The sequence below is a fragment of the Vigna unguiculata genome, chromosome 3 (assembly GCF_004118075.2).
Source record: "Vigna unguiculata cultivar IT97K-499-35 chromosome 3, ASM411807v1, whole genome shotgun sequence".
Classification (NCBI taxonomy): domain Eukaryota; kingdom Viridiplantae; phylum Streptophyta; class Magnoliopsida; order Fabales; family Fabaceae; genus Vigna; species Vigna unguiculata.
In genome coordinates, this window is record NC_040281.1 from 35,613,658 (window position 1) to 35,625,943 (window position 12,286).

General features: G+C 37.3%; 1 protein-coding gene across 1 annotated transcript; it reads left to right on the forward strand.

The window, feature by feature from the left end:
• Positions 1-1,775: 1,775 nt before the first annotated feature.
• Positions 1,776-2,255, forward strand: LOC114175382 (uncharacterized protein Mb2253c-like). The gene has a single exon (XM_028060153.1). The coding sequence runs from the start codon at positions 1,776-1,778 to the stop codon at positions 2,253-2,255; it is 480 nt and encodes a 159-aa protein (XP_027915954.1).
• The last annotated feature ends 10,031 nt before the right edge of the window (positions 2,256-12,286 follow it).

The window sequence follows — 12,286 nt, forward strand, 5'->3', positions numbered from 1 at the left end:
CTTATAATGAGCAGATTGTCGGATTCTCGGGCGAACGAGTAGACACGAGAGGCTACCTGGACCTCCCCACCAGGATCGGCTCACGAAGGGACGACCGGGAGGTAAGGGTTAGATTCTTGTTGGTTGAAGCTAACACTTCCTATAATGTATTGTTAGGAAGGCCTTGCCTTAACGCTTTCAAGGCGATCGTCTCCACCTTACACCTGACCATGAAGTTCCCGTCGGATAAAGGGACGATATGCACCGTGCATGCGGACCAGCAGATCGCCAGACAATACTATGCAGCGGGACTGAAGATCGCTCCTTACAGCCGTCCTAGAAAACAACACCGATCAAAGGTCGCCATGACAGATCTGGACCCCCGAACGAACACGGAGGATCAAATCCAACCTGGGGGAGATACAAAGGAGATTTTGATCGGTCTGCGACCAGGACAGGTCACGAAGATAGGAGGAGCTTTGAAGTCGGACGACGAGGAACTCCTGGGCACGGTAATCCTAGAAAACAAAGACCTCTTCGCATGGTCGTCGGCCGACAAGTCGAGCATTCACCCGGACGTAATGTCCCATAAGCTGGCTATCTTCAGAGAAGCCCGACCGAACGTCCAAAAGAAGAGGAAAATGGGGGAGGAGCGGAGAAAAGCGGTTGAAGAGGAGGTGAAGAAGCTGGAAGGAGCCGACTTCATAAAGGAAATCAAGTACACCACGTGGCTGGCGAACATGGTGATGGTGAGAAAAGCAAGCGAAAAATGAAGGATGTGCACGGACTTCACCGATCTCAACAAGGCATGCTCAAAGGATGCATACCCCTTGCCCAACATCGATCGGTTGGTGGACGGGGCTTCGGGGCACAATTTCCTGAGTTTTCTGGACGCGTACTCAGGGTATAATCAGATCCCTATGTATGGTCCAGACAGATCCAAAATGGCGTTCATCACCGATCGGGCAAATTTTTGCTATGAAGTCATGTCGTTCGGCCTGAAGAATGTAGGGGCTACCTATCAAAGGCTCATGGATCGGGTCTTCAGAGGGCAGATCGGTCGGTCCATGGAGGTATATGTGGACGACATGGTTGTAAAGTCGCAGACAGCCGAAGACCACGTTAGTGACCTCAAAGAGGTCTTTCACCAAGTGCGCAAGTACAACATGCGTCTCAACCCTGAGAAGTGTGTTTTCGGAGTGCCAACCGAAAAATTTTTGGGTTTCATGTTGACCGCCCGAGGCATTGAGGCCAACCCAGACAACTGTGGCGCTATTGCCGAGATGAGAAGTCCCAAGAACTTGAAGGAGATCCAGTGGTTGGTCGGGCGGCTGACATCCCTTGCGCGTTTCCTGCCTAAGCTCACCGAGAAAATTAAGCCGATCCTGAAGATTATGAAGAAGCAGACCGCAGATAAATGGGACGATCAATGCGAGGCGACTTTCCAGCAAGTAAAGGAGATGATTAGCAGTCCACCAATTATGAGCCGGCCGGTAGAACAATTGCCTCTGCAGTTATACCTATCGATCTCCGATGACACGATCAGTGTGGCCTTAGTATAAGAAAATCTGGAGCAGCGACCGGTGTACTTCATCAGCCGGGTCTTACAGATCGCGGAAACGAGGTATCAATTGATAGAAAAGATAGCTTTAGCGCTATTGACAGTCGCACGCCGCTTGCGCCAGTACTTCCAGAGCCATCAGGTGATCATCCTATAGCCAAGATACTCATGAAGCCCAACCTGGCGGGAAGAATGATCGCCTGGTCGGTTGAACTATCTGAGTTTGGCCTCAAGTATGAGCCAAGAGGATCTGTCAAGGGCAACATTTGGCAGATTTCGCCGCGGAACTCCACGGGCCGATCCCCCGTCGGAACAAACGTGGGTCCTCTTCGTTGATGGCTCGTCGGACAAACGTAACGCCAGAGCGGGGATTGTCATTGAAGGGCCGGGCGGCTTTACGGTTGACCATTTCCTGCAATTCAAGTTCAAGGCGTCAAACAACCAAGCAGAGTATGAAACACTAATTGCCGGGCTGAGGCTAGCAAAGGACCTAGGCGCAAGAAGGATAAAATGTAATACTGATTCGCGGATCGTGGTCGAGCAGGTGCAAGGGGAATATCAACTTAAAGACGATCTGCTGCTGCAGTATTATCACAAGGTGATTGAAGCCATGAAAGAGTTCGAAGAAATAACTATCCACCATATCCCCCGAGCGGAGAATGCCAGAGCTGATAGGCTATCCAAACTGGCAGAGGAAAAGAAAAGGGTCAGCTGAAAACCATCATCAGGCAAACCCTGATGAGACCCTCGGCCGGAAAGTGCGCAGCAGTGGATCGACCGGCAGACTGGATGAGTGAGGTGCGAGAACTCCTGAGAAGATGTGATGCTGGGGAAGACGTGAAACCGATCGAGCGGCGTCGAGCGCTTCGATTTGTTGTCATCGGAGAAGACCTGTACAAGTGAGGCTTCACCGCGCCGCTCCTCAAATGCCTATCAGGGGAAGAAGCGGGGTATGTCTTGAACGAGGTCCACAACGGCGTTTGCGGAATGCACACCGATCGGAGGACGATGAAGGCGCGAATACTCCGAGCGGGTTACTACTGGCCGACCATGGAGCAAGACTGTGAAGCCATGATACGCAAATGCGAAGGCTGCCAAGCCAATGGAAACGACGTTAAGAGAGCCTCGACCGAGCTACATAGCCTGGCAGCCCCTTGGCTGTTCGCACAATGGGGTATGAACATCATCGGTCCATTCCCTATCGACCGAGCACAAAAGAAGTTCATACTGGTTGTCGTAGATTATTTCACCAAGTGGGTCGAAGCCGAAGCTCTGGCCAACATCACCGCTCAGCAGGTCCACTCGTTCGTTTGGCGAAACATTGTCTGCCGCTTCGGTCTGCCCCATACCATCATCACCGACAACGGCTGACAGTTTATCGACAAGAAATTGAAGGATTTTTATAAGCAAGTGGGGATACGCCATGTAACCAGCTCGGTCGAGCATCCCCAAACCAATGGCCAAGCCGAAGCCATGAACAAGGTCATAGTGGCAGAGCTGAAGAAAAGATTGGGGGAAGCCAAGGGAGCATGGGTGGACGAACTGCCGCAGGTCCTTTGGGCCTATCGGTGCACCCCGCATGGGACGACCGGAGAATCTCTCTTCAACCTGACGTACGGAACAAACGTTATGCTACCAGTTGAAGTTGGAGAGCCGACTCTTCGGCGGGAGATGCAAAACCTTGACGTAAATTGCGGACGCATGCGAGAAGAATTGGACTGGACGACAGAGCGGAGAGAAAGAGCAGTCGTACGAGCTGAAGCATGCAAGAGGATGGTGGCCAGAAGGTACAATGCAAAAGTCAAACCGAGGAGCTTCATCCGAGGAGATCTAGTGTGGAGAAAAACCAACGAGGCGCGCAAGAAATCGGCACAAGGGACCGAACTGGGAGGGGCCGTTCCACGTAACTGAAAGCTTGCAGAACGGAGCCTATCGGCTGGAGTACCTAGGCGGCAAGGAAATACCGAACACATGGAACGCCTCACATTTAAAAATGTATTACAGTTGACATTTTCAATAAAATGAAGGTTTCATTCAAGTCAAACTAACTGACCGACGGGGCTCCCCACGGGACTCGAGCAAAAGCCTGACCGGTCAAGGCGAGGGCTTCCACGAGGCCATGATTTCTGCAAACAAGAAAAAACGCGTAAGTTAATTGCAACCCCTACAACGATCGGGAAGATCAGAACAACTAACCATAAACCACCCTCGGCAAGTCTGGAGAGCGGAGGCATTGAATCAGCGACCTCGGGGGGATCTTGTCGGGCAGGGTCTTGAGGACGGCTAGGTCGACCCGCTCGGCGGGGGTCAAACGGTCTTCTACCCAAGGATCAGTAGGTGGAGGGAATGTTGTCCAGTACAAGGGGAACTTCGGTCGGCCTTCCTCATCGAAGATATACTTCCTACCCCGGTCGGGTATCGCGACCTTGAAAAAGCCGGTTTTGAAACCCTTGTACAAGGCAAGGTAGAGAGTGAACAGACTCTTGTTTGCCCCAAGAAACGAAACCCAGCCTTTCGACGCCGTGGGTCGGGTCTTATAGAAGTGCAGGAACAGAGGCATAATGGCCGTCAGACCGGCCGCTCGGCAAAGAACCTTGAAGGCCTGCATTGACGCCCAGGCGTTCGGATGTATCTGGGTCGGCGCACATTGAATTTGACGTAGGACCGCCATTTGCCAGTCGGCGAACGACACAGTCAGACCCAGATCGTTGAATAAGCAAGCATAGACATAGAAAAACTCTAGCTTGGCCGCTCCCTTGCCATGGCACACCCTTTCGTTACTGGCACACACCTTTACCCGAAGAAATCCGTCCTCCACCTCGTCACCGAAAACCTTGGTCCGCTCAACCAGATCCCCAAGGTCGTTACCCCATCGGAACCTCGTCGCATGCGTACGCGGCTCATAGGGGGGCCATTCGTATCCCTGCACTTCTGGCAAATTTGTCTGTTCCCCCTCGTCACGAACGTCGATGCTGATGACGTCCCCACTCTCTTCCGGAGAGACGACTTGTTCCACTGCTTCAGTGACCAGCTGCTCGGCTTCTGGGCTACCGTTGAGAAGGATGGGAGAATCCGCCGAACTTGACACTCCCCCGAGCGAGGTCCCCGCATCTGAGGAGCTGAACAAAGCGGAGATCGACCCGCCGCCCCCGGACACCTCGACCGCCCCACCGGAGGACCCGTCTGAACTCGATGCGCTGGAAGACATTATTACCTGTAGAAAGAAGAAGACGATTGGCGGCTCGGGTAGAAAGAGAGAGGAAAGCGTGAAAATAATGACAGCCATAGACACCTATTTATAGGAAGACCTAGGGACACGTGTCAGCACCAGAACCACACGATCAAGCGTAGATCAACGGCCCATACTTCGTGACGCTTCGCATCTTAACTAACAGGCGCGATCTACGAAGCAACATAACTGTCAGAGAACCTCGTCAGCCCATCGGCACTTTAGTCCTAGTAAACCTTCTCGCTTCACCTGTATCATCGCTCAAGGCTAGGGGGGCTTGTGTACTGTATGCCCCATCGGTCTATCGGCCACGCCCAGTCCTCAGGTCCATCGAACAAGGTTGGGAGGGCTTGTGTATGAAACATATCCACCGATCGAGCGGCCTCACGGATGGACTGTATAGGACCATCGGGCAATCGGTTTCACAAATGAACCACATATCATACTGCAAGGAACCATCGATCGATCGGTCTCGCGAATGAACCATGTTAAGGACCATCGGTCTATCGGTATCACAAACGAACAACATATTATATCATAAAGAACAATCGGTCGATCGACCTATATATTATTTACACCTTACTCAGCAACGGATCATCGGTCGTTCGATCCCACACGAACAACACCTTAATTTATAAAGGACAATCAGTTTATCAGTCACAAGGTCGATCGGTCAATCAATCTCCTAAATGATTCACGTAGTGCTTTATAGGCGACCATCGGTCGATCAGTTATAAATATTATATTCCCTTGTTAAAATCAGAAGGTAACCAACCTAGTCAAGTGGCCATCGGTCGCACGTCCAAACAACACCAGTCAATCGGATTAATTAACATTAAACAAGCCAGTAATCTTGATTAGAGGATCATTAGGCCGCAATTAAGGAATCCTAATCACAGGCCCACACCAGAAACTATAAATAGGACCCAAAGGTAGGTTGGTGAGGATCTTTAATTCGCATTTATTACGGCAGTTATACTGATACACCGATCGGTCCAGTAACTGACTTAAGCATCGGAGCCTTTTAGACAGGTACCCCGATCGTCTGCCCAACCGATCGAGCGAGGAAGTGGATTTCTTGGAAAAGAAGTTATCGCAGTTGCAAAGAGAGGAGAGTTCAAGAAAAGGAGTAAGATCGAAGAGACTCTTAGTAAACTCTTGGTCCTTAGACCCGAAACAATATAATTATTTGTTTCTAGTATACAATATCACTGATCAAACCCTCCTTAACGATCATTAAACCAACTTTTCCTATCTCACACACAAATGTCAATATCTCAACAAAAATCCAAAACATCTGTAAACAATTTAGATAAGCTTTCTTAAATGCCTAAGTGTGCTTCTTATTTTGATGAAATTAAGCTTGAAGCAAACTTTAAGATAGAGGATTTGACACTACCAACCACCATGTTGATGATACAAGAGTTGAAATTGTGGATCTTATAATCTTGATACAAGAATTGAAATGTTAAGTTATAGTTGAATAGATTAAAAAACATTTTCATCTAGTTAAAATGTTCTTAAGAAATTTTTAGGTAAGAACTTTTTAATTATTAAAACTTAATTTTAATATATTAATTTCACTATATCGTTTTAATTGCACCATCCATTATTTTAATCGATTAAAATGATAAATTAATCTGATAAAACGCTTCACATTTGGACTTTTGAGATTTTAATAGATTAGAAGTGTGATTTGCTCAATTAAAATCCTAAAAATTGGCGCATTTTTATGTTTTAATAAATTGAATCAGATTTTAATCTACTAAAACAATCAACTTAGAGGGTTTTTCTTTTGAAAAGTCGAGGGACATTTGCTTCCTCCAGCTCATAGATTATGAGAGCTTAATGATTGTGGTTCCGTTAGGATCATAAGTGAAACTATAACATAGGAAAGAGTCATTTTGACTTTATTTTTATAGAACTTGTTACCTTTATTAAATACATTTTTTAAATGGTTACATTATTTTTTTTTCTTTATTTTTTTCAAAAATATTAATTTGGTAAGTTTTTTTATCCATCTCAATTTGGTTCTATTTTGGGATATTTGATGATTATTTTTGCTAATACTGTACTAAAAACATTAAAAAAGAATCATGTGTTAGCTTGTGATTTTTTTAATTAAAAGATAAATAAATAAATTGTCATATGTAAAAGTTGATGACGTGCCAGTGACATTATGATGTAGTAGTGGTAGTGTGTCACGCTGTCAGAATGAGCAATTCCATCCATCCCTAAATTAAAAATAAAATTTAATTTTTGTATAAATGTTATACTAATAATTTTACTAAAATTGATAATTTTATTCAAATTTATATTTTTATTAAATATTTTTAATAAGATTAGTTTATTTACATTTATAATTTACATTAAACTTTATTTAAAATTATGTTAAATTTATTTGTTTTAAATTATTAAAAAAAATTACATTTGAATTTATATAATTGTTATTTTTAAACAACCTCAAACATTTATATTAAAAATTATTGAATTTTTCATATTTTAAAAATATACAATTATTTAAAATAAAAAATTCAAATAAAATAATATTATGATGATATAAAATATCAATACAAATAAAGTTTAATATAAAATATAAATTTTAAAAAGTTAAAACTTTTGATAAATTTATTTTATTTTATGAAATATAATTGATAAAAAAGTTTAACCTATTTGTTAGTTGAAATTAATTTTGAATTTTTTTTTCTATTAACATTACTTATTATTAACAAATTTAAAATAGTTTTAAATAAAGCTTAATGTAAAATATATATTTAAATAAACTTAATATTGTTAAAAATATTTAATAAAAATATCAATTTTAATAAAAGAAAATTATATCATTTATTTAAAAATTAAATTTGATTTTAATTTGGAAAAGAATAAAATTGCTCAAATTTTAAAAAAATTAGAACTAAATTGAAACAAAATAAAAATACAAGACCAAATTTAGACGAAGGTAAATAACACCTTGGCATGACAATAACATGTGACACTATTACTGTCGCAGCATACTGCTATGTGCTACATGTCACGTGCCATGACGTAGATGTGACAAATTTTTAATTTTTTTAAATTTTAAAAAAATATAAAAATTATAAAAATCACGAACTAATACTTGATATCTGTTTAATATTAGTAATGAAAAAGACTTGATTGTATCAAACTTTCCAAAATAAAGACCAAATTGAAACGCATAAAAAAAATGGGACCAAATTAATTTTTTTTTAATAAAAATGGAAACTATAGACATAATTTAACCTTTTTAAGAAAGTTTTCCGTGAAAGAAAACCTTTTTAATAAGAATATGAAATAAGGTTGAGAAACAACATACCTTGAAATGTTAAGAAAAAAGCTAAGATGGTAAAAAAATTGAAGGAAGCTTGAAAAATGCTTAAAGGTAAAGCATGCATAAATGATAAAAATGACAATAATATTGTATAAAAGAAAGAAAAAACACTTTATATAGAAGAAAGAGATATCACTTCAAATGAAATTATATAAAAATCAAAACACGTCTTTTCATCTACTTCCAAGTTTCATGAAATTTTAAGATAATTATAGGTAAATAAGTCTTTTGGCAAGTCAAAAATCTTGGTGTTTTAGGTAGAACTAGGTATTGGAGCACAAGCCTCAGGACCACTTGCCTCATCACAACACCAGTGCAAGTTTGTATATTTTTGTAAAGACAATATCATATTCTTTTAATAATGTTTTCACTTTAACCCACAAAAATTAGGTTCTCATTTTTTTTTTCATGAAAATATTGTTATGAAAAATGGGCCAAAAATTATTATTAAGTAACATTTTTTATTATGTTAGAATGTTAACCAATATGAAAAAAAAAAAAAATCCAACCATGAGTTTTTAAAAAGGGTAAAAATTTTCTTTTATGAAAGTTGCCATATAAGAAATAGTTAGAGAATTAGAGCAGAGAAATTGAAGTAAGGATAATATTAAAAATAAAAAATGTGATTAAGTGGGTGGTTGCGATTTCGACAGCTGGACTGATAAGAAAGAGACATTTCTCTTCTCTTCTCACAACAACTTCAAATAACTTCAAATGCATCATATTATACTTTCTTCTTTACATTAATATAAATCTCTTTTGTTTCCTTTAAAAAAAAAAAAACAAATAATTGTACTTGCTATACAAACAAACAAACAATAATATGACATATTTTGTCTACTTTTTTTATTTAGTAGGCCTATTACGTGTGCTTTATTTGTTTTTTTCTCGTTTAAATGTAAATAATTATATTTATTAAAACACCTATGACCATCATGATTCTCCTAATCCAAATATTTAATATTTTTATAGAAGTTTATGTTCCCATCCAAATTAATTATTACCACTGAAATGTTTTTTAATTCAAATTTATTTTATATTCAAATTAAAATTGTTTTTTATTAAACAAGTACATCAACCATAGTGTACGATTGTTCCAATTTAACCATTCTTTGATAGATACCTCTAGATTTTTCTAAAAAAAATAATAATATAGATAACTAAATTGTTAGCTAACAATGCTATTGTTGTTAACAATGCCATTACACATTGAATTCTTGAAATAGTTTAGTGTAACTATCTTCAAAATTATTTAATTTTCTTCTATGTCACCTTTTCTTCTCTTTATATAATCTTTTTTTCCTTCACATTTGGATTATCGCACTAGCCTATTTTAGGGTGCATATTTCATTCCTTAGTTAGTTGTTTATTTTTTACAACTAGTTTTTCCATAAACACTTATAAAAAACATTCTTCGTAAATTAAAAGTAATTTATATATAAATTAAGAATAAAAATTTTAAAAAATTGTATGATTTGTTTAAAAAATTATTTTATGTACGAATTAAATTTAACATTACAATCTAAGAAAAAATAATTTGATTTTTTTTATCGTAGAAATCTAGCCCAATGAAATACGAAAGTTTTAGTTTTTAGTTTTAGTTGAAATACACCATCCAAAACAACAAAAAATGTATTATAATTAATAATTCAGAATGCATTTATATTCCATATTATGTAATCTGGAAGGTGTGAGACCCTAAAATAATAATAATAATATTAACAAAATAAAATTAAATAAAATAATTGGAACGGTGACTAACAAAATTAATCATACATTTAATTTTCAAAAAAAAAAAATGTAACTATTACACATTTTACAACCAAAAATCATCATCATTTTGGAATTAAATAAACAAAAAACTTTTGTCACTTTGGTGGAGAACAAATTATTGTACATATAATTTCAAACAAATATATACCTATGTTATTAACCATATATAGCACTTTATTTTTCTTATCATAGGTCAAACAATTGATAAATTTTCTTTCTTTCTTTTGTGTAAACCAATTTCATTATAACATTAAAGCACAAAATTCAATCAATTTGCAGCAAAAACAATAATCTTTATACATACAATCAAAATGACATAATTTTATCATCTAATCAAACTGTATGTGAAGTAAAAACCCTATAAGCATAATATAGGATAAAAAAAAAAAAATCTTTTTCATACCCATCATATGTAAAAATCTTATAAATCCAATTAAATGAATAATGATCCCAGGTTTCACTCACTTTTAATTCATTATCTATGATTTCTCTTACTGGGTACAAAAACATAGATACTTGTCAAAGGGACATTGTCTATACAGATACAAGGTCTTTCATCCTACACCCCACCTTTTTCTTCCTGCACTTCCATACAATTTGAAATTCCCAAATTATTCTTATATTTTTTAGATTGAGTATTCTAGAAAATATTTTCAGATAAAAAATATTTTTCAGAATACTCAATTAAAAAGTATAAAAATGTATTTATATTTGAACGTTTCAAAAGATATTTATAAATCTAAAAATATATTATGAATGTTTTGGAAGATATTTATAGATTAAAAATATATTACGAAATAATTAATCTGTAATACAAAAAAAATTTGGAACAGATGTTCTAAAAGTCATTTTTTAGTATGAAAATATAGTCTGGAGCACCTATTCTAGAAATGTTTTTTTATATTCTAAATTGAATATTTCGAAAAATATTTTCGGATCTGAAAATACATTTAAAAATAGTTAATTCACAATAAAAAAAAGAAAAAAAATCTGAAGCAGGAATTGGTGTTTCCGAAAATATTTCTAAATTTGAAAATAATTTTGGAATTGAAAATTCAAGTTCATAGTGTATTTTTTATCCAGAAATACCTTCCAGAATAGTCATTCCGGAATAAAAGCAAAAGGTTGGAATAGGTGTTTTAAAAGTTATTTTCGAATAAGACAGGTGTTCCGGAATGTATCTCTCACCAATTTTTTTTTTTTTTTTTTTTATAAATCTATTACTTGAGATTTCTTTTTCTTATTTTTTTTTCTATACATCTTTTTTAATTTTTTTTAAATTAAAAAATGTAAGTTAAGTTCATTAAAGAGAAGGATTTTTGTTTTTTTTTTCTGGAAAACAAACTGCAAAAAGTGGAAGAAGAGGAGAGAATGCGTGGTGATGGAAGAACTTCTCTCGAACTTCTCGAACTTGAATGGTAATGGAAGAAAGAGAAGGAAAATGACGATAAAAAGGAGCAGGAAAATGGTGAGGGAGAGCTTCTCCAACTCAAATGGTGATGAAAGAAGGAGAAGGATAATTGCAGGGGGAGCTTCCAACGCTGTGCTCATGGAAGAAGAAAGAGGAAGAATAGTGGAAATTAAGCAATTAGGGTTTTTAATATAATTTAATTAAAGAGTAAAATAGAATATAATATTTTATGGGGTGCAGGAAGAAAATAAGAAGGTGCAGGAAGAAGCACCCATAGATACAGACCATATAATTTTGTTAGACCCGTTAAATAATATCAGCAAATTATTCTTAATTAGTTGAATTACTATTTTATTCTTTATCCTATAATATTTATTTACTAATCTCTTTAATTAACAAGTCGTATCACTCACATAACATATAAAATATTAGAATTTATCTACGGATTATTTACTCACATATCATATTCATGCTTTTTATATTTACAGAAAAACTCATTAATAATGATTTATGCGAGTCAAATTTTGACGCAGATGATTTTCATTCACAATGGTTTGTTATACACATAATTTAGGGTCTGTCCAACGAGTTTGACCTCGTCAATCAAATCAAGTTTTTATAGTGAATAGAAGAAACTAAGGGATTACAAGGCAGACATAAGAGAATCATAAAATCCATACTAACACATGCATTATGCCCAACCTTTTTATCTTTTTACTTTCTTTATTTAGGTTCTTACTAGATCTAAAACTCAAGGAAAAAAAAAAAAGAACATAAATGAATTTTGGACTATTAGATGAATGAAACAATAGTGCAAAACCCTACACGGTAGTAGTCAACGTCCTCTAAATACATGCATGATATCCGCCCAATGAAAACACTAAAACCATCCATCCAATATTGCGTGCTGCTTTGAAAACGAATCACGCGCTTTTATGATTTCTCCATCCTTATCCAAATGAAATGTGGAGATGAAGTTGCTCG

What these genes read in the sequence shown, in the direction of transcription:
- LOC114175382 (XM_028060153.1), top strand. Translation starts at nt 1,776, where the DNA reads ATGAGCCAAGAGGATCTGTCAAGGGCAACATTTGGCAGATTTCGCCGC.